This window comes from Pleurodeles waltl, chromosome 3_1 (genome assembly GCF_031143425.1).
Source record: "Pleurodeles waltl isolate 20211129_DDA chromosome 3_1, aPleWal1.hap1.20221129, whole genome shotgun sequence".
Taxonomy (NCBI): domain Eukaryota; kingdom Metazoa; phylum Chordata; class Amphibia; order Caudata; family Salamandridae; genus Pleurodeles; species Pleurodeles waltl.
Genome location: NC_090440.1, coordinates 1,930,326,231 through 1,930,349,786, shown reverse-complemented (window position 1 = coordinate 1,930,349,786; position 23,556 = coordinate 1,930,326,231). Strand labels below are relative to the sequence as shown.

The following is a 23,556-nucleotide window of genomic DNA, read 5'->3' as shown; positions in this document are numbered from 1 at the left end:
AGTGTTTTGTATCGGGTAGCATGCAATTTAGTATGTATATCGTTTTACTGTTATATGTATGCGTCATGGACGTCATTTAGGGGTCACCAGCAGTCGCAGCTGCGGCCCCTGGCACTGCTTTTGCAATTCCTGGCCTCAGATGTGGCAAAATCAGTGCTAGGAACACTTAGGCAGCTTGTGCTTATGAACGTCAGTTGGGGGCTCTACTTTCTATTTGACAATTTTTTATTACACTAATAGTAAATAATGCTACATTATTCACTACTAGTGTAATAAAGAATAGGGTACAATTAGCTGGAATATGACCGTCTCTGGCAGCTGGGGTGAATTAAAAATGCTTTAAAATGTTGTATGTTGTGTGCGTGCTTGCGGGTGAGTGTGTTTTTATGTGAGCGACAGTTATGTGTGTATATATGTATCCGTATGTGTAAGTGAAAGTAAAGATCGAATGGCGTGTGATGTCACCTCAACTACCCCTGGCATTTTGATGAATTGACATTCCTGGTATGCATGGTTGGCTACACACATGTTCGTTAGTAACACTAACATTTTATCTGTTTCGGTGTAGCTCTAGCCTAAAAAAAAAAAGGCTGTGGGAATTGTATACATCACAATAGATCCGATTCAGGCGGGAGACTACATATTTTTGTAGCCAGATATGGCTTTATTTTGTCTACTTGTCGCCTGAAATAGTGTCTCCTTCAGTAGAGGTCAATGGGGGATATTCAGTCTCCCGATATTTTTTTTTTTAATTCTCTTCTAAAGTGTTGGCCATTGCGAAACCCACATCTTTCTCGACTGCAAAAAATCAGTACCTTAAGGATGCCACCTTAGAATATTGGGACGTGGTCACGCATTTGGCCCTGACTCGCTCTGCTCCACTTCCCTTGTGATTGTGAACACTGAAAGCCCGGGCGCGCAACGCCGACAAGCTTAAAGCGTATTCGTAGAAGCAAGCAGGCAGCGGGCGGCTACGAACTCTGAGCGGATTAAAGTTGTTTATCATACCATTCTGACCCGATTATGGAGGCGAACGGGCCCCTGCAGTACAGGGGCCGAGCGTCGAAAACCAGTGCTACGCGTGAGGGCTGGAAGAGGGTGCCTAGCACGCTAAGGCCCGCCCACAAACGGCCCCTCCATCACCCCTGAAGATGGGTGCAACCACCAGTGCGCATAAGGTGAGAAATGGGGCGTAGTAATCATGAAAACTACTAGAGCACGAGGAGGATGGTCGGTGAACTGGTTCTGGGCGGAATTCGAGGACCCAGGCCGAAAGGGTTTTGTGAATTATTTTTTTTTGCAAATTTTTTTACAGCTCGAGCTCGGGCCTGAGGTATTGGAGCGCCCTCATGAGCGGCAGCTACAGCAGCCGAGATTTCTGATTGCTCATGTGTAACAGTTTAATGTTTTTAGTGTAACTATGTGTGACACTACAATGTGTTATCTGACATTTCGAGTGACTTTTTGTCTAGGAGAATAAAGCTGGTACGTATGTGCGATGATATAAACATCAGTAACTACCCTTTTGTGCAGTGTAATGGTCTAGAAATGGCTTTGAACCGTTGTATTTTTTCTGAACGCGTATGCCAACTCACAGACCTACTTACTTTTTTTAATGATCTTCCTGGGAGTATTTGTTGTTCCATAACAAGTTATGCTCCTATTAACGAGAAATGTGATCACACCCTGAACCACAGCCCCAAACCAAAAGGTGACAAACCACAAATCCTTTAAAGCAGTCAATCGCATAGGTCCTCAACTAAATTAAATGCCTCCTTGTCCCTGAATGCAAAGTGCTTTTGGCTTAAACTCCAGGACTTGTAAAATGTATTCCTAACATAACAGGTGACCTCGTATCTACTGTATGCCGAGGTACCGCGCTGCCCCACAGTCACATGTTGATTGATGGGGGCTACCATTTGCTTGCATCGTAAATAAAGACTGAATGACATTGTTCATCTTTTTGAATTCCCAACATAAAATCGTGCTGAGAAGGCAATAGGGAGATGTGGTCTAGTGATAAGACAGCATGAGACCTGCATTGAATCCCAAGTTCTCCACTTGCCCAACATGTATTATCCTTGCCCAGTCATGTAAGCTCCCATATTCACTGTGCCTACAAGCAAGTTATTTTAGAGCATGTACCACATAATAAAATTCAATGTAAGTTACCAACTTGACAGTGAAGAGTAGAGCCAGGAAAAAGTGCAGGAACGATTGGTTTGCAAGTTTGATATTTATTGACAATGTAGATTAATTTATTTGCTGTTGTGTAGCAGACATAATAATGTAAAAATTCAAGATATAACACTGTTTCAGGGTTTATAACAATTGAAATCGGTATTAATATACCACATAACCCAGAGACGCCTTTGATGAGACGGGATGGTTTAGCTATAGATTTAGAAACCGATTGGGATATTATTATTTACTTCTGACTGGTATTAGTGTGGATTGCGTTTAATCACGAAGAAAGCTAACCTATCAGCCTTTTTATTAATACAACTACTGTACCCAAGGGCTGTTGGTATGTATTCTGCATGTACTCTGTTAAAAGCAAAACTATGAGCTTATTTTTCCAACACGCTACTGGCTCCATTTCTGTTAGACATACGAGGTTTGCTCAGCACCTTTACTTCATGTACATGTCATTCCAGGCCATTGATGAGATTGAAACATGCTGTGGGTATCATGGGAACTTTTTTCTGGGTTGAACAGTTTGCCATCCTGCCTTTCCTAAGTGATATGAGTTCACACATGGGTATTACAGCTATGGAGAGGAATAAACAACTGATTTGTGTGAGTAATCAACAGCCCTGCGGGGATGGAGACATTTAGCCAATTTGCGTTATTTTCACCTGTGATGGGTAGTGCTAGGCAGGTCTATTAAACATTCGTGTTTTTAAGGCACGGGCAGAGTCAATCATTTGTCCAGAATCATAGGATGTTGAGCCGACTGGGAGAATCAAACCTAGTTCCACAATAGGCAACTCTGGCCATAGTACCACATCCTCCCCCCATTTCTTCTGGGCCAGAGGAGGGGCGTACTTAAAAGTGATAACAGATAAACAATACCAAAGTTAAATCTTGACACCACTAGAAAGGTGATTAAAGTGAAAAGCCTAACCAAGGATGCGGAGTCAAGGAGCGCAATTATCTTTGAAGGCTGGGTCGCCATCTGGCTCAGATGTACATTCGGGACCAAAGTGCCAGTTTCACTGACAGAAGTCGTGGTCAATGTGTGAAATACATAGTAAAGCACACATCATTCCTTAACCTAACAGGCCCCTTTATTAGTTTAGGTCGGTCGGTCGGTCGGCCTCAGAACAATGACCTAGAGGAACAGAGAATTGAAGCAAAGGCGACATCTTAGTATGGGCGTAAGAGAGATGGGGGGAAGTGGGATGGGTCAAGATGGGAGCCCATGTTTTTAACAAAGGGCAGAGGAGACTGCGCACTTCACAAGGCAATAGCTAGCATTAGTGAAGTAGGTGTGCAACTGGGGTTCAGGGCTCCGAGGGGCCCACTGTATCACAATTATGACTGTCTTTCTTTAAAAAAAGGGTATGGGAGCTCATTTTCCTTGCTAGTATTGGGGCAGAGAGCACCTTTGGTGCACAAGAGGGGCCAACTTGTGAGAGCTCATTTTTTTTCTGAAGGGGAAGAGATTTGGCCTAATAGTGCTGACATTGGATTTGGGAAACCAGGTTCAAATCGCAGCAGTGACTCAACATCCTGTAAATCTGGGCAACAAACTTAGGGGCAGATTTACTCTGTGCAGGGCCACTTTCCCTGTGCCCCTTAGCGTCCCCCTACCACCACCATCTGTGCGCCGTATTTAAAATACGGTGCACCATGGTGCAGGGTAGGGGGCAATAGTGTCATTTTTCATGATGCTACCTATGTACTCTGCAGGAGTAGTGCCAAAATATCTGATAGAGACTTCTAGCTGCAGATTCCTTACCTTTGAATTCTCTGGCGTCATCTTTGAATCTGGAATTTTTTGCTGAGCAATACCTTGTGCATGCTGTCGGGTGGCATTGTTTGGCTCTGCGTGTGTCGTTCGGCTCCGCCTGGCCTCATCAGCGTCATTGGAGCCATCTGTGACATCACGGATGCCTATAAAGGCAGCACCCCAGTGCGCGTACGTCAGTTCTTTTCCTTCTGTGCCAGTTAAGCACAGGTCCGGGATCGAGCTATCCTCTGCCTTTTGTGGCAAGCCTTTTTTAGACCGTTTTGTCAAAGATTTTTCGGATCTGTGCGAGGATGTCATTGAGGAAGACGGGGTTCAAGCCGTTTGGCACCTGCCATCGCGCCATGCCGGTGACGGACCCCCACCAGGTATGTCTCAGGGGCCACGACGCAAAGTCATGTTCCGACTGCCGGGACATGGCCCCAGAAGCTTTGAGAGAGCTGTCTCTGAAGCTCATGGCGGCCCAGCAGTCGACTTTGGTTGGCTCGACTCCTAGGAGGTCGTGGGACCGCTCCAGGAGCCCTAAGTCCTCTTCTTCACACTCGAGGTCCTCAGGACACTCGGGGAAGAGGCACAAGAAGAAGAAGTCCAAGCGGATTTTGACTTTGCCACACCCGTCAGATGAGGCGTCACAGGGACGTCGACAATCTGAGCACGGTTCTGCGGAGCCAATGCCAACTTCGCATCTCCCCCGTTACCCAAAGCAACCCTTCTCAAATTAAAGACTTTTACGAAGTCATGCGCCTTGTTTTTTAGCAGGCTTCCTCCGTGGGTGGGTCTTCAGACCCCGCAGGTTCAGCAGGGGCCCCATCAAGTTTGACACCGGCAAGTTCGGCCTCAGCGCCATTGGGGACCCCAGGATCCGATATCTGATCCGAACCAGTGCTGGTCCCACACAGTCGGCCTTCTCTGATGCCAGTTACGACGTTGAAGTTCCACCCACCACCTGCGCCTACCGGTGGTGCGAGCCTCATCCTAATTCCAGATGATCTGGAACGACGTCGTACAACGCCGATTCCAACTTCGATGACACAGACACGGCCCAGATCAGTGCCTTAGGCTTATTTTGAACAGCCAAGCACAGGTGAGGAATGGGGGGGGACTGAGGACCCCTTAGAGTACAGATTAGATGAGCAGGACTGGTATGACGATCTAGGGGAAGCCAGTGGACTGGATACTTGTTGAGATGCTGGTATGCTCTCACTTCCTTCTGTGGTTACGGAGGAGGGAGCGTCGGATGCTATGGTGGTGCGTAGGGCAGCTAAGGTCTTGGACCTAGACTTGCCTACGGTGCCAGTCAGGACTAACATCCTGACAGAGGTGCTTCAGCTGGGGGTTGCTACATCGGAGTCTTCAAAGAGGCCCTTACTGATGTCCTGCTGGGGACATGGTCCAAACCCAGTACAGGGGCTCCTGTAAATAGGGCAATTGGCCGCCGCCATCGACCAACTCCTATGGACCCTAGTATCCTCACCCAACACCCCACCCCGGAGAGCTTGGTGGTCCAAGCCTCCACTTCCCATGGTACCTTCCCTTCCGGTCCCTCGGATAGGGAATCCAAGCGGCTGGACCAACTTGGCAAGAAGATGTTTTCTACCTCCAGCCTGGCATTAAGGTCCTTAAACACCTCATGCCTATTGGGTCGTTTCTCCCCATACTTTAAGGGATACGGTGGCACAGGTGCTGCCCCAGGTCCCAGACAGCATACAGGACACTCCCACTCAGGCTGTCAAGGATGGGAGAGATGCAGCCAAGTTTACAATTCGGTGTGGTTTGGACACAACCGACTCGCTGGGCAGGGCGGTTTCAACGACAGTGGCCCTTCCTCGCCACACCTGCTTCTTACCACTGGCTTTTTGGGGGATGTCCACGCAAATCTGATGGACATGCCCTTTGATGGCTCAGCCGTTTTGGAGAAAAGGCAGACTCAGCGCTTGAGTGGTTCAAGGACTCTCAGCTACGGCCAGATCCTTGGGCCTCTCTTCGCCCACTCGCCAGCAGTCTGCCTTTCGCCCCCTTCGAGGCTTCGGAAGGGGCAGGGTACCACGCCACCCACAGGTCAGCCACGTTCCTCCATTTTCACAGCATCCAGTGCATGGATGAGGTCGTGGTACCTTCAGACCCAGAGGTTCTAGTCAGAGGTCAGCCACAACCCAGCCACCAACCAGCCACCCTCTTCCGCAATACCTAAGCCCTCCCAGTGAGGTCCCGCAAGACCATATTTATCCAGTTGGAGGGAGGATTCGATTTCATCTCCCTCACTAGCTGTCCATAACATCGGACAAATGGTTCTTGCAGATCATACAGAAGGGCTATTCCCTCCCCTTCCAGACTTTCTCCCCCTCTATCCCTCCATTGAAAGAACGGCTGATGGAGCATCATTTAATCTTGCTCCGCGAGGAAGTTACGGCTCTCTTGGTCAAGGGAGCCATAGAAAGGGTCCTGATGTCAGAAGTAGGCAGTGGTTGTTATTCCCGCTACTTTCTGATTCCAAAAAAGAATAAGGGTCTTCACCTTATCTTGGATTTAAGGGACATCAATGTCTTCCTTAAAAAGGAGAAATTCAAGATGCTCTCTCTTGTTCAGGGCTTGTGTGCCCTAGACCAAAGAGACTGGATGGTAGCGTTGGACTTGCAGGATGCATATCTTCACATCCCCATCCTGCCCGCCCACAGGCGTTACTTGAAGTTCAAGATGGGCCATGAGCACTTTCAGTTTACTGTGCTCCCCTTCGGTCTCACCAGTGCTCCCGGGTGTTCACCAAGGTGATGGCGGTGGTAGCAGCTCATCTGTGCAGGTTCAGTCTTCCCCTACCTCGACGACTGGCTGTTGAAGGCTCCTATGCCCCAGGCTCTCGTCACCCACCTTCAGACTACGGTGGACCTCCTGCTTCCGCTGGGGTTCACTATAAACTTGCCATAGTCACACCTGATTCCCTTTCAGAAGCTCTCTTTCATCGGGGCTGTTCTGAACACAGTGCAGTTTCGGGTTTATCTTCCCAAGCAGCGAGTCCAGGATATTCAGGTTATGATACCGATATCTCGGCCTCTATCCTGGATTTCGATAAGACCGACTCTGAGGCTGTTGGGACTCATGGCTTACTGCATCCTGTTAGTCAAACATGCCAGATGGCATATGAGGGCTCTACAGTGGGACCTGAAGTTCCAGTAGGAACAGTATCAGGGAAATCTTACCAACACAGTTCAGCTCTCGGAGGGAACTGCAAAAGATATGCAGTGGTTGTTAGTGAACTGCGACTCCTCTCCCTTCCCCAGTCAGATCTCACAGTAGTGAAAGATGCGTCACTTCTGGGATGGGGTGGCCCTCTGGGAGAGGTGGAGATCAGAGGCCTCTGGTCTCTGGCAGAATCCGGACTCCATATGAACTTGCAAGAGCTCCGGGAAATCCGACTGGCATTGAAAACTTTCTTCCCGTTGTGAAAGGGAAGATAGTTCAGGTGTTCACTGACAACACCACCGCGATGTGGTACTGCAACAAGCAGGGCGGTGTGGGGTTGTGGACTCTTTGTCAAGAGGCTCTGCGTCTCTGAACATGGCTGGAACAACTGGGCAAACCCTGTTGGTTCAACACCTAGCATGTTCACTGAATGCCAGGGTGGACAAACTCAGCCGTCGATGCCTTGCAGATCACGAATGGAATCTCCATCCGGAGGTGGCACAAGGACTGTTTTAGCAGTGGGGAGAGCCTTGGTTAGATCTGTTCGCCTCTGCATAAAATGCGCAATGTCCGCAGTATTGTGCGTTGGAATTTCCATGGCGGCAATCACTCTGCGACGCTGTTCGTCACAAGTGGAGTTTAGGCCTCCTGTACACTTTTCTTCCCCTACCACTTCTGCTCATAGTTCTCAAAAAGATCAAGAACAACTGGGCCCAAGTCATCCTAGTGATTCCGGAGTGGGCACGGAGAGTCTGGTATCCCCAGGTTCTCATAATAAGCATCAATCCTCCGAACAGGCTGCCCTTTTAGAAGGATCTTCTGTCGCTGCAGCAGGTGAGGGTTCTCCACCCGAACCTGTCATCTCTGCGCCTTCATGCGTGGAGATTGAGCGGCACCGTTGATGACTTTTGACCTTTCTCCCGAAGTCTGTAAAGTTATTTTGGAAGCCAGGTGTCCCTCCACTAAAACAGTATACGCCTGCCATTGGAAACGCTTTATATATTATTGTACAGAATGGTCTATTGATCATCCTTCTGCTTCTCCTTCTGATATCCTTCTCTTTATACTTTCCCTTGCCTTGGCGACTCTCAAGGGCTGTTTTTCTGCCCTATCAGCATCTCTTCGGGTGCCTGATCAGCCTTTTCTGTTCAAATCCCCCATTGTACACAGATTCCTCAAAAGGCTTGTACCTATGTTTCCCCTACGCCCTTTGTTATGCCCCAATGGGACTTATATCTGTCCTCACATTTCTGATGTGTGCTCCCTTCGAGCTTTTGCACAACTGTCCCCTCCAGCTGCTCACCATCAAGACAGCCTTCTAAGTGGCAATAACATCTGCCAGGAGGGTGAGTGAGATGCATGCAAGGTCATTAAAGCCACTGTATCTCACTATCCAGACATGGTGGTACTCAGAACTCATGCCTCTTTCCTCCCCAAGGTGGTGACCCCATTTCATCGGGTCAGAATATCACCCTGCCCACCTTCTTTGCTCCACTGCATCATTCTAAGGAAGAGGAGCGACTCCACCGAGTGGACCCAAAAAGAGCATTGTCGTTCTACCTTGACAGCACAAACCAGGGGCAAAGCTGCTACCACTGTGCTAGCTCGGGGCGTTCCAGTCCTGGAGATTTGTCAGGCAGCAACGTGGGCATCTTTCCACACATTTGCAAAACATAACTGCCTGGCAATCAGGTACGGAGAGACAGACACTTTGCCCGTTCAGTCCTACAGGACTCTTTAGTGTAGTGGAGGTATCTGCAGCCCACCGCCAGGAGGTTATGGCTTGAGTATCTATTCAAAGGTAAGGAATCTGCAGCTAGAAGTCTCTATCTGATGAACAAGTTACTTACTTTTGGTAACGCATTATCTGGTAGAGATTCTATCTAGCTGCAGATTCCTTTCACCCACACATGCCTCCCCACTCTGTGGATATGTCTAGTAGGGTTAAGGTTTATCCCTTTTAGGGCCCTAGTTTTGCACAGACAAAATGTTGGTTCCATCCATGACTCTGCACTTCTGGTGTGATTTTTTTGAGGGTAAAAGAACTAATGTACGCGCGCCAGGGTGGTGCCGCCAAGTGGAGCTGAACAACGCACGTGGATCCAAATGACGCCACTCGACGGCACACGCATGGTATTGCTCAACAAAAAATTCCAGATTTGAAGCTGACGGCAGGGAATTCCAAGGTAAGGAATCTGCAGCTACATAGAGTCTGTACCAGATAATGCGTACCGAAGGTAAGTAACTTGTTCATTGGCTCTACTAATGCAGAGTACATAAGGGCCCATTATAAATAATGGAAGTCCCCTTTTAATGCCTGCTCTGAGCAGACGTTAAAAGTGCCGTACAAAATGACGCAAGAAAATCTCTAAGATTTCCCTGCGCCATTTATTCAGCCCCCCTAACGAGTGATTGCCTGCTTTGCATACATTATGCCTGGTGCAGGCAGAATGTAACGCAAAGGGTTACAAAGTGGAGCAATGCATTCTATCAATGCATTGCACCACTTTGTAAATATGGCGCTAGGCTTTTGGCCTCCTTGGGCCACATTAGCCTAAAAAAAAATATTACGCTGATGGTGTGCAAGATGGCGGTGGGGGCTTATAAATATGCCCCTTAATCTCCATAAGCCTTAAAGAAACAAATCTGTGTAATGTAACTGAAATGGAACTGGTGATTATATAAAACTCCCCTCTAATGTAAAGTGCTCCTTTGGGACGAGTTTGCGCTGCATAAAATAAAATAAATAAAAAAAAAAGAGTTAGAACAGGCATGCCTGTTTCAAGATTGGAGTGATGATCAAGCACAGTTAGGATGGGGAGAAGGAGGCAGAGGAGATAGCCTGCTACCCAGTGTGGCAGCTATCATTGCAGCAGCAGGTGTAGTTGCATTGGGATCAATGAGTGTAAAGGGCTCACAACACTCCAGTTATGGGGAGCAGAGTTTTTTAGTTGTTTTTTTATTTTACTTGATGAATTTGCTCCTTTATAAGTGTCACCCTGATTGTGAATTATAAGCTACAGAAAAAGTATCCCTGAAATGATATGATAAGCCTCGTCCCCTTGCATTCAGCTCGGTCCCTCCCACTCCCCAAATCTTGCTATTATGTTTTAGAGGTGGGGGGGTGGCTTCAAAACATTTTGATTTGGGAGACTTGCTTAATATAATACATCTGCCTTGCACCTGTCCTATTGTGGCATAAAATATCAGTTCCTACTCTGTATTCTCTTCTTCACTTCTATAAAAAATAACCGCTTCCGTATCTCCAAATCCAACTGTCCTCTCTAGATGGCTCACTTTTGATCTTGCCCTGTCTGCCCACTGGGTGATGGAGTCAGTGAGAGGCTCCTGACGTCCTCTACCCTAACTAGTCTTGTCACTTAAATTCATCCCCCCCCTTATGTTTAACCCACAATCCTTTCCCTGTAGCCTGTGCCATTTGCAGAAAGCTACCCATTGGGGGTAGAATGGCCTTGCCTTTTTCTAACTCCCAGCCAATCTATTGTGCAAATTAGACAAACAACTGCAGACCATTCAGTTAGCATAAAAATACACTTTATTAGGACAGTTTAATTAATTAAATTAGTATATATCTGTGTATGAAAGGGCCCCCTTTGGTCCCGATCACCCCTACTTTTTGCTCACTGGTACTGAGGTTTTTCAACTGAGTTGCACTGGGTTCTTGTTAAACAGATCGCCAGTACCAGTGCTTTTTCCCTAAAGTGAGCTAAAGTGTGTACAATTGACACACTCTAGTACCTCTGTAAGTCCCTAGTTAATGGTACCCCTGGTAGCTTGGGCCTGGGTACTGGAGAGGGTCCGTAAGGGCTGCAGCATGTATTGTGCCACCCCAAGGGACCCCCCCCCCTGAAAGCATATCACAGCCTGCCATTGCAGACTGCGTGGCATGATGCAAGTCATGAGAGAAAACATAACATGGCACACTCATTGTGTGCCATGTCTCTCTCACTGTATCTAAGTATATGTAAGTCACTCCTACAGGCCTTAGAGTCCTAAGGCAGGGTGCATTATACTTGTTGTGAGGGCATATTCCTTGTGATGTCTAGTTCACCCTTGCTATGCCTCTGTGATGTCTAGTTCGATTACTAGATATTGCAAGTGAACAGGGAAGCCACTTTAAGGTATGTACTGGACACTCCTCATTACAAGTTACCCAGCTACGTAATGGCTCCCCTGAAACCTATGGTGTTTGGTATCACACACCATGTCTTAATAAATCCGTCTGAAGGTCGTCTTGGATTTATTATCACATGCACCCAGAGGGCACCTTAGAGGCACTCCCTGGATTTTACCAGACACTTAGGGCTTCTTTATGACGTTGGTGGTAAATACCGCCTACCGCTGCGGTGACGGCCGCCAATATACCGCCACAGTGGCTACCATCCGTCCGCCATATTATGAGCACTGTGTGACTTCCGCCACAATAAGGGCAGAAATCCGGCAGTGCTCATGGTGGTAGACGGTTGTAAGCTGGCGCTGTTAACATCAGCACCACCCGCCCCGCCAGTAGAATGCCACCAACCGTATTATGACCAGAAATACGGCCTGGCGGTGTTCTGCTGGCGGGGCACTGCTCACGGTAGCAGTGCCCCTTCCTGTTCCTTGCCGGACTACCTACTCACCGGACAAGGTAAGTCGGGCGTCCAGCAGGGGAGAGGGGTGGGAGGGTGGGGGGGTTGTGTGTGTGTGTCTGAGTGTGTGCATGAATGTGTGAGTGTGTGTGTGAATGCATCTGTGAGTGTTGTGTATGTGTGGTTGTATGCGTGCAAGTGAATGTGTGTAAGAATGGTGAAGTGAGTGCGTGTCTGCATGTCAGTGTGATTGTGTCTAAGAATGTGTGTGAGTATGTCTGGAAGTATGCATGTATGAATGTGTGTATGCCAGTGTGTATATGAATGCATGTATGTCACTGTAAGTGAGTAAGTGAATGGGTGTATGCGTGGTGCATGTAGGTGTCTGTGTCCGTGTATGGGGGGGTGGGGTGAGGGGCGCTGTGACTGTAGTGGGGGTGGGGGATAATGTGTGGCTGTGGGGGGTGCAGTCAGTTGTGTGGTGTGTGCGTGTCTGTTGTGTGCGTGTATGGGGGTGGGGGGTGTGTGTGAATGTATCAGAGGGAGTGGGGGTGTGTGAATGTATTGGAGGGAGTGGGGGTTAGTTTGTGTATGGGGGTGGGTGGAGAGTGAGTTTGGATGGAGGGGGGTGGGGGGGCTGCAGGTGTGTGTGGGGGGAGGCGCCTACCGGTGACAGGGAAGGAATTCCCTGTCACCGGTAGGCCCTACTGCCATGGTTTTCATGGCATTGCTAACACCACGAAAACCATGGTGGTAGGCTGGCTCATAATGCCATGGTCAGTACTATGTCGGCCGCCAGGCTGGAGATAGACATATCCAGCCTGAGGGCTCATACCGCCATGGCGGTATGAAGGGAGAAGTGGCGGGTTGTCTGCAGCCAACCTGCGAATCTCATACTGTGGTGGTATGCACCGTCAGCCTGTTGGCGATAATACCACCACATTAAGGTCATAATGAGGGGATTAGTGTACTGGCTGACTGGTATCGACCAACCTGCCACCACAGACATGTTTCTGACCCTCTGAAGATAAGAGCTTACGCTCTCAGAGGCCAAAAACAATGTCTACTCTGAAGGTAGGTGTTATCACCTCCTCCAGCAGGATGGCTAGTAAATGTACACAACCAGACCAGGGACTTCAAAGACCCTGCCACCTTTGGTATGCAACCCCAGCATCCCCCAGACCTTGGAGTTGTTCCCCCTGACCTGAGGCCCATTTGGCACCAGGACAGGCGAGAATTAGCTATGCAGGTAAGCGTAGTGCACTACCAGGCTAGTCACACCCTTAAAGTGTACATCCTGATGTGCTCCACGAAAAAAGTTTCCACAACCTTGTTTTTGGTGGAACTAGGAATTCTGGGACAGGGTTATGGCCACTCTCCACAGGAAGCTATCATATAGGGAGTTCAGTCACCCCAAGGGTAAGTAGCCCATTGACTACTACTCTACACTCCCCTAAATGCCCCTTAGTTGAGTATTTAGGTGCTACTCTGACATCAGAAGAACAGCTTTGTCTGACCCCAGAAGAAGAAGGACCAAGAAGTGCCACAGGAGCGAGAACTGTGGACTGCTGATGGACTTTTAGCATGAAACCCCGCCTACCTACCTGCTCTTGTCCTGATAATTGTGACAACCTGACTCGTCCTGCATCTGTGCATTCAGCATTTCACCAAGTGATCAGCATCTCCATTGAAGTGGAGGAGCCACTTCCCTGCGCGCTGCAGGCACCAATCGCAAAGTCCGGCTCACCGTTCTGCTGACTACCGGGTTCACCGACGCATCAGCCCCTCTGGAGGAGGTCACTGTGCTCCAGAAGATTGGAACCAATTCCCCACCCAGTGAGGAGACACCAGGACCCACCGGAGTAGTTCTGCACCAATACCCAGGGTAACGGACCCCTGGCAGTAACCAACGCGCTTGTTTGTAGTCCAATCTGGACTCCAGTGCTGAAACCGAGGACCAGCCACCGGGGACGTAAGCAACACAGAGGACATCAATGAGAGTGGGCTAGCTGCCCTGTTTTATCCCCTTCTTGCAGGTCCACCCAAGAATCATTGGTGCCTTGATGCAAGAGCACCTGCTGACCAAAACCCACCACACCCTAGCTCCACTGCCCAGACCCACGGCAACCAATGGTGTTCCCTTGCTCCCAGGACCCGCACAGACTGAGTCCCCTTTTGAGAGCTCCCAAACTTTTCTCTCTTGCATTCTTTTCCCAGGTGCCCACCCCAACCGTGCTGTGCACAAGGCATCCGACCCATCCAGCACCACTGCACCTGGCTGCCGCAGGGCAGGTAAAACTATACTGCTGGTCTTTTTAGTGACCTTGCTTCCTTAGTATCCTCCAACTTACAAGGGACCCCTGAAAACTGTCTGCAAAGACCCCTATGCAGGAACTGTACTTGATCCAAAGAAACTCTTTACTGTTTAAAAGTGCATTTGAGTGAAATTGTTACTTGTAAAAATCAATACTTTGCAACAGTACTTACCTTCTTTGAAGTTTTTCTGGTGTAGAAACATTCAATAAAAAAGTACATATGTTTCTAAACATTGATATTGAGTTTCTTGTCTGGTAAGCCTTTAACCTAAGCCGCTCCCTCACACTACCACAAAAGAGAGCATTTGGGATTATTACTTTTAACCTCTGTAAACCAGTAATGGTTGCCTGCATAGTGTCCCCTTACACTGGTATACTACATAGCCAGCTTCCTACAATCAGTAAATCAACTTTGCTAATACATTTAACATTCCTGACATACCTCCTGTCTTAAACCTCCCCAAAATGTTAATAGTCCCAAACAACTCATCAGTACCCTGAAACATCCTTCCTTTCTCTTCCATTCACATCCCTTCCTTTGTATTCCCCATTGTCTCGCTCAAACCCCACCAAATATTCCCAAGCCAAATCCCTCTCCCCGGATAAGCCCGCACATGACTAACCCCCCCCCCCCCCCCCCCCAAACTACTGCAGTCCATGAAATACCTGTCAGGTGGTTTCATACTCCATCCTACTGAAGCCATACTCCAAGACACCACAGCTTCTCATTACACAGTACCCTCAACTCCAACACAGTACACAATTCCTAATATACCGATGTACCCCATACAACACATACAAATAAATAAAGACGCCTTTTCCTCCTTGATGTTCTCATGGAGCAACACATCAATGCCTTCTCTCTTACAAAAAAATCTCATTGTCCTATTTACACATAACAGGGTCCCTCAATTTACTTTTAGAATCCGTCTCCCTACCACAACCTGCCAACACTTGCCTTACAAATACATCTTTTGCTGTGTCAAATCCCCATCACAACCTTCCATAAATTATTAATTGATAAATACATTGATACTCCCACCAGTTTGCCTGCAGAAGTCACTTATGTTTTATCAGAGAGGTGTTGCAATCCAATCGGGTATTTCATGGACTGCAGTAGTTTGGGGGGGGGGGGGAGGGGGGGGGGGATATGAGTCAGGTGCGGGTTTATCCGGGGAGAGGGATTTGGCCCCCAGCATGATGCAACACCTGGAAGGTTAAGTAGGTGTGGCCTCCAGATCTTATTAGTAGTCTTCAGATGTCCAGGATGTGCATTTCTGTCATGGATTACAACTTTATACAAGTTGGAGCGATCATCAGATGTCAGGGATGCAGCTCAGTCATTCAAGCTCTCTCTCTAATACTTTCTTTATATCTGTGACGCAACCAGACACACACACAAGGTGCTTACTCTGACACAATCTGCCCACTCTCAGCTGCATGTGGATTTCCGTTATTCTAGTTTGCCTTCCCTCTTTTTCTATTTATCTTCTGCTCACCACTCAAACTCTTTCTTGTTCTTTCTGCTGTGCACCAACTTCCCCTCTTTTTCTTTCTCCCCAGTCCAGCCCTTCAGTTGTTCTCTTCTCATGTTCAGTCTTTCCTTACAGTTCTCTTTTTTCAGTCTCTCAGTCTTCTGGGAGGATTTCACTCTTTCTTTTCCATCCAACATTTTCAATATTTTGCTCTTTATCTCCCTTTATCCATTTTCTTTTATTCATTTCTTCATCACTCCATTGTTCCTTTATTTTGATTTCTTGCCCTCTAGACCCTTTTTTTTATTACGTCTGGCATTAGCCAAGACTTGGATTTTAGAAAAATTATGTACTTGATATACTTACTTATACAGCCTTTTAGGCAGCTCTCCTCATCTATTAGTCTGTTACAACATCATTCACATTTTACTTTCGCCCACCATAGCAACAGCCATTTTCCTTTTCTTTTATCACAAGCTCTATTTAAATTCCTTCTTTTTCTGTTTTTACTATGTTTTTTATTATTGTCCTACCAACCCTTTGTTGTTCAAGGCCGATCTGGCAGCTTTTCTGCCCTAGCCTCCTCCTCTCGATTGCTTTTGACGGTCCCAGCAACTTCTTTGCCTGTCCTGTTGCATGGCCCACTGCAGTCCCAGCAGTTTCTCTGACCAGGCCTCTATTTGTCACGGTTTACAGCAGCTTGTGTGCCTTCTTTCTTCAATATAAACAATTGCTGTCTGCTTAGGAGCAGTATTATCAATTTATTTTGTAAAGTGCATGGGTGTTATCATTGTCTTTCTCTATAAAGTCTACTACCGGCGTATATCAATACATGTTATGTGGTAACTTCAGTATATAATTTATTATTGTTATGGCAACAACTCTTTACTGGTCATCTAATGTAGTTAATGTTTCAATGACTGGCCCCGTTCTAAGATAGCAAGCACTTTTTACTTTCATCTTTTTCTGACATCTGCTTTCTACAGCGTATGTCATTGGTGACACATCTGCTGTTCACAGATACGTCCCCTTCCCCTTGTCTTTTAAAGCAATCCCTCCTCCCTCTTCCCCTTGTGTCACAAAAGTAGAAAACAACTTGGCCTGCGAACGAACGCTGTTTTGGCATTTGAACACTTTATTAGAGCTTGCTGGACAGCGCATGCACTGTGTCTTCAAGACTATTTGTTTTGTATCCGTGGGCACAGGGACCTCCATTGCTTGCGATTAGTTAGCTCTATTACCACTCTCATTTGCTTGCTTCCTATTGGCTAGCCACAGTAGGCTTCCTTCCTTCCTCTTCGTGTGTTTGTCCCTCCCCTGGAGCATGGATGCTTTACTTGTTTGCATCTAATTCTCATTTGTTTTTTCCTTTGTATATCAGCACTCTTCCAGAGTGTGTCTTTTTCAGCTGACTCCCTCGCATACTTCTCCCCCTTCCATATTCTTGCCACCCTTCGACCTCCTCTCGTCTGTGTTGCTTGCCGCTGCCCGTTGTCCTTGTTGCTTGCCCTCTTGCACTGTACGTGTGTTGCATTACCCACCCACAGTCAGTGTTATTGTTTGCCCCCTCCCGCTGTCTCTGTTGTTGCTTGCCCCTACCTACTGTGCATGTTGCTGCTTGCCCCTACCTTCTGTATGTTGTTGCTTGCCCCCTACCACCTTCCTGCTGCTGTATATGTGTTGTTGCTTGCCCCCATGGACTGTGTTGTTGCTTGTCCTCTCCCTCACCTCCTGCTGTCTGTGTTGTTGCTTGACCCCACCCAATCTCTGTGTTTTTGCATGCCCTCTCCCACTCTCCGTGTTGTGGCTTGCCTTGTTCCACCCTCCTTTCACTGTCCATGTTGTTTCTTGCCCACATTGCTGTACAACATAGCTAAAAACATTGACAAAACCAACTGTACTTGTAGACAGGACCTATTGGCTATATCAATGTCTGTATTTACAAGCATCCATTTTGTAACCTTTCTAAATTGGTTTACCTTTCAAGGTTTTCCACATCCAAATATTTGATTTTAGGACGCAGAAACAAAAGGTAGGTATTTTTAAAATAGTCTACATGGACTGGAGTTCAAACAACACCAAAACAATCCACAGAATTTTCATAGTTTTAATACTATAAAAAATGAACTATTCTGTCGTAGTTTCTCGCTTTATCCAGTAAAGGAACTGTTGTAGTAGTGCTCCTGCAAACATCCAAACATTATTACATAGTTCTGTTAGGAATGTAATGTCAATGGTGTACTTCAAGGAGGACAGAGGAAAAAACAAATTTGATGGTGCCTTCATAACCCACCCCAGATGGGCGAGTGATCACTCAGGATCTCAAGCCATCTACGTTACACCCTCCCTCATTCCTTGAGTAATGGGGACACAAACCTTTCTGCTGTGTAAATTGGCTGCAGTATATTAACATCATTAAAACGATGGGTCATAAATGATCATGAGTCAATGGTCATTTATATAAGCCATACATCATTCATCACTTTAATCATTCAGCTTGATAACAGCATCGCCGTCAGAGGTCCTAAATTACTTGCAGTCCATCCCTAATCATGATGTTCCATCACCAGACCTCCTTTAGATCATTGCACTGACAGCACTTCCAGCACAACACTTTGCTCAGATGCTCCTTGGTGCTGTACGCTGTGGCTTCTAGGCTTCCCTTCATACTGATGTCCTGCATAGGCAGCCCTCTGGCCTTGCCTGGGCTGCAAGTGCCATGTCCACCTAGGGGTGGCCCTTTATTGGCCATTTGCTCTTCCTCCAGTGTCCCTGGCATGAGGCATCCTAAGGACCCTGTTCAAGTGACTCTTCTTCCTGCCCTGCTGTGCCATTATTGGCAGTTGTGGGTGCTGTCTTCACAACACTGTCTGGTTCCACAGCTGCCGACAGCTCCCCCACTGCTTTCTCCCTTTTCACCATTCTGAAATCTAAGAAAATCCTAAATGCTCTAGTGCTCCCACTATCTCCAACAAAAACATGTCCATCCCTACCCTAGATAGGTTAACCCCATCTTCCGTGTAGGTGCCTGAGGTCTTGATTTAATGAGACCAAGCTTGATGAAGCCCCAGCCATTGCCCCTACAGCACTTCCTCATAGAGATGTTAAGCTTCCTCCTGGATCTCGCAACTGTCTTATGGTCAACCGCCCCCTCCATTCGAAACGTGCTATGACTTCCGACCAGACGACCTCTGCCAGATGGACCAACCTTGCTACTGCAGGTGAGATCTGTCTTCATTGCCTCCACCACAGGTCAGCTAAGTTGATGCCCCTCAGGTGAATCAGAACTGCGTCAGGTATTTTCATTGTTTGTAACACTCTCTGCACCATCACAGTAGCTGGGCCCACCTCATCCCAGACTTACCCATCGAAACCACAACTGTGTTTTGCAACCAAATCCCCCAGTATTCTTTCTGCAAGGTTGTCAGTTGGTGTGCCCCAGTGATGTAGGAGTGGTCCAGCGTCCAGACGGTTCGCCTGCCTTTGGGGACCCCTGCAGCGAAAAGATACATGACTTAGATATCATTGGGTCTGATGTAAGCTTAAAGGCTCTGTGTCCACCTGCCCAGCTGTTTTATGTGCTGGTCACCAAGACTGTGGGCTGCTGCAGTGGTTGCTGCAACTATGCAAAATGAATGCGACCCAAAACTTCCCAGCATGCAGATTAGCTCACCCCAGTCCTATCAGCAACATTGCTGAGAATTGGAATCTGCTGAGACATGTGCCATCCCGGTGTATGAACTTGAGGCCTTCTCTTCAAGCATACTGGGCAGTACTCAGGGGTTTTTGAGGCAGTCAAGGCATGTGAGTTTGCATTTTCCCTCTTGTTCTTTTTTTTTTTAAATTACCCAACCCTCCGCACCATGTGACTCTCCCCTAGGTGAACGTCCTTGAGCTGTATCAATGTGTTGGCTGGTTTGGTCTCAGAATGGGCCACGAGCTCACTGAATGCTCAAAAAAATGCCGGGGCGAATGTGACTCAGAATAGACGACCTTCCCTGTTGTCCCACATACATTGGGCAGTACCTGCAATAATGTCCTCAGTTGGGTGAAGTCAATGGGTTGTCTGGGGTCCTTCTGCCTCATTTGGATATGTCCCCACCCTTACATTGCCGCCAACAGTAAGAGGAACCTGTGGCGTCAGTTCCTGCGTGCAATTTTGAGAAACAAATGACAGCACTAAGTTGCGTTTGGGCCCAAGATTTGCTCTTTACATTTGAAAATGCCTGCTATGTGTATTTCTCAACATCCCGGCTTGACACACCATTGTGCCTGCTTGCTCTGGTTACCCCTTGCAATTGAGCCCAGCACTTGCAGTACTTGGGTGCAGTCTTAGGTGCTAGCGCCCGATCTACCAGTGCTGTTATGTCAGGTGTGCCAGCTGCCACAACCCTCCTGGACGGGCGTAATTTCCCACTCTGCTCATGTGTCCAGCTGTCGGAACCTCTTCCACTGAAAGCGAGAAAGAGCATACGCAACAGTAATCACTATGCGACATACGGCTGGCTTTAATCACTATGTTCGCACTCAGCTGGCAGCTGACTAGGTGACACAACAGGCCTAACAGCCTAGGCAATGTGCTGCTCCCAGATTTAGGCCCTCAGTGCGAACTCGGTGGGAAATCCCACCGAGTTCGGTGCTGGCGGTCAGAATATCAACCACCAGCACGGTGAAGACCCCGCCGGCCCAATAAACAACATTCCGCGGGGCCGGCGGGCCTGAAAAAGTGTTTCCGCCAGCCGGCCCAGCGGAATGCTGGGCCTGTACAATGGCGACGGCTCCATCGTCAATGTAGCGGTGCAGCAGCACCCGTTGCGCATATCACTGCCCATAAATCGAGCAGTGACATGCGCGATGGGGCTGTACAAGGGGGCCCCTGCACTGCCCATGCATGCAAGTGCATGGGCAGTGCAGGGGACCCAGGGGGGGCCCCCATTCCGCCAGCCTTTCCCTGGCAGCAGCACAGTCCTGTCGGATAAGGAACTCCGCCATCGCCAGACCGCCATGTTCATAATGAGGGCCTTAGTGCCTGCACCACCGCATGGTTGTCAGACCATTGCATAATCTGCCTACTTGTGAGTTTGTCCTTCCATACAGAGAAAGCTACCACAATCGGAAAGAGCTTGAGCAATATAATGTTCTTTGTCAGCTGCATCTCGTATCAGGAAGCAGGCCACTGTGCTGTGCAACAGGCCATCCCTAGAATAGTCCCAAAGCTTTCTTCCCCCGATGCATCCCTGAACAGTTCCAACTGCCCAGCCGACATCCAGGGTTCATGCCACACCAGCGTTCTGTTGAAGCCACAGAGGAAGGGGACCCATTGCTGGAAATCCTCTTTCACTCTGCATCTTAGCCTGACCCTGTGGTGTTTCTTGATAAGTACCTTTGTTAGCCAGTCCAGCCAAATGTTCTACCTGCAGGGATCACCCTACCAGCGAAGTTCAGTTTGCCCAGCAACTGCTGGATCTCGCAGAGGGTCGCTTTCTTGGTGAGCAGACCCTCAGTTGTGGCTTTCAAGTCTGTCACCTTCGGAGTGACAGCCTGCAGACTCCGCTCTGCCCTGAGTCTTGCTTAGTACCCAGGAATGTTAGGCAAATGGCATGGCCCTCTATTTTGTCATCCGCCAATGCAATGAACTGACCCAGTAGTGTACTGTATTGTTAGATGCCCAGGTCTCAGATGAAGAGGAAATCATCTAAATAGTGCAAGCGCCATCCTGGGGGGTGCCTTTCCCCTAGTTCCCACTCTAGGAAGGTACTGAAGGTCTCAAATTAAGTGCAAAAAACTGCCCAACCTATGGGGATACATTTGTTGTGGTAAAGAAGGCAGTCGAACTGGAAACCCAGCAGGTGGTAGTTCTTAGTATGCATTGGGAGAAGGCAGAAAGCAAATTTGATGTCTGCCTTGCCCATTCTTGCTTACCTCCCTGCAGTTCTCAGCATATCCATTTCATCAACCAGCCTGACCAAGGATTCTGAGCACTAGTCCTGGTCCATCCTGTTGTTGACTGATATTCCTGTGGGTTAAGGTACATGGTGAATGAACCAGAACTGTCCCGCCTCATTTTTGGTACTCGCACCCAACAGAAAGACCACAAAATGTTCAAGCGTCATGTGCACGAATGGGCCTGCCCCTTGGCACAGTTGAAGCTCCTTCACTATTTTACGCCTTGCAACTTCTATGTTCTCGGACACAGACTTGAGGTTTTGCGTTAAGCGGTCAACTTGGGGACCCTTATAAGGAATGATGAAGTCTTCTATGAAACTTTTCACTAGCTTTTGTGCATCTTCCTGCTTATAATATATATTGAGCATTTATGTTAGTTCTTCGACTCAGGTGGGTGGTGGGGGTCCCTCTTCAGACCTGCATTCTAACCCACCCCTGGCCAGTCCCTCGTGGGCATTTTTTCATGGGAGGTATCTTTTCTTATCAATGGTATCAGTGGCTCCCTTGCTTTTTCTACACTTCACTGCTGGATGGGAACCCCCACAACTGCTGCAGATGTGCCTGAATATACAGGATTAGCCCCATTTACATTTATCTTTGTCATACTTTAGGCATGCTGTTGCACAGCTTTTCCCTGTCTTTCCTCCAGGGTGGGGCCTACTTCTGCTGCTCTGCCGATGAGACTCCTGTTTCCCTTTATACTCCTGTTCCTGAAACTTTGGCTCCTACAAGCTCACCCCCACGCAGGCTGCTACCATGTGATGTGTGAAGCTTGTTATATCCTGATGATCCCAGTCTATGATGGGCCGTGTCTGCATTTTCTCCCTAGAACCCTCGTATCACAGCCATACCTCACCATGATACTTGTGCTGTGCTTTGTAGACCTCTTGTTTATAGAGAATAGAGGCTGCCGTGCTCTAAGGGTACTTCTGTACAAAAGTGCTGGCTAGTGTTCCGAATGCCTGCAGCAAGTTATTAATGGACCATTCTATTCTAGGTTTGCACCTCTCCCTCCTGTCCTTCTTATCCTGCACTAAGTCCAACCATTTGTCGCACTTCCAAAAATTAGAACAGATCAATAAACTCCTTGCTCCAAATCCTCTCTTTTACGGTTAGAGGAATGAAGCTAGCCAACCCTTTTTCCCATGCAATAATAAGGGGTCCCCAGGTGAAGGCCAAATGTATTCACTGGCTAGCTTCCGGCCCTTTGCGCCAAGTGCTTCCTGGCCAGGCCTTCGTGGGGTCCGCAACACGTGCCTGACTGTCCCATGTGCGTTCCGTCCTGGTCTCCTTGTTGAACTCCCCACGGAGGTTACAGGCTGCTGTCTGTACCATTCTCTGCTCCACCTGCCAGCCTATCCTGGCCTCCTGAGGGTTCCACACTTCTGTCAGTTTTCTTAATCTAGACTACTCTCAGCTTCCTCCTGTGTAGAAGGTTATTCCTCTCTTTGAGCCATGTGCATGCCCCTGTGGGGTCCTGGCCTTGCTAGCTAGCACCTGGCTTCCGGCCATCTATATTGGGTGAAATATGGCAGAGGAGTGCCACCCATTCCTTGCCAGGGCCACCATGCAGCCCCTATGTAAGGGGGGGGAGGAGTGGCCTCTGGTGACCTCCACCACCATGTTATGAAGCTGTAACGTGTTTGTCCCATTGTGAAGGGGCCAAATGCTTTGTGCCCATGGGTGCTACATTAGAAGCTGCTCGGGTTTGACCCTAGGACTCTAAGATTCCTTGTGGCATAGAGTTGCTACTCCAGCCGCTGCCCCTGCGCCATCATGCCTCTGTATGCCTGGCTCTCGGGTCCCAACAACCCCATCACTGCAGTGCCCCCTGAGGTTCATCATGTACATTTTGTTGGTTGATGTCCTAGCAAGCACCATCCTTGTTGGTTGCTGCCGTGCAGGCTTCAGCGCCTTCCCAGAGCTGCCTAAATCCTCCTCATTCCCTTCCTAGTAGCTCCTACTTCTGGTCAGCAGAGCACTGGTGGCCAGGCCCATTTTTGGGAGGGGAGGGCTCCATTCTGGCTGCAAGCCCTTTTATCATCGGTTCTCCCTCCTTTGAGCTGCTGCTACTGGTT

At 48.2% G+C, this 23,556-nt stretch overlaps 1 protein-coding gene across 3 annotated transcripts in view; it reads left to right on the top strand.

The window, feature by feature from the left end:
- Positions 1–1,023: 1,023 nt before the first annotated feature.
- The window catches only part of RSKR (ribosomal protein S6 kinase related), an 89,546-nt gene continuing 67,013 nt past the window's right edge, over positions 1,024–23,556 (top strand). For all 3 annotated transcript variants that reach the window (XM_069226184.1, XM_069226182.1, XM_069226181.1), the window contains exon 1: positions 1,024–1,178. In XM_069226184.1, the coding sequence (XP_069082285.1) occupies positions 1,152–1,178 (27 nt within the window). In that variant the 5' untranslated portion in view covers positions 1,024–1,151. The remainder of the gene's footprint in view (positions 1,179–23,556) is intronic.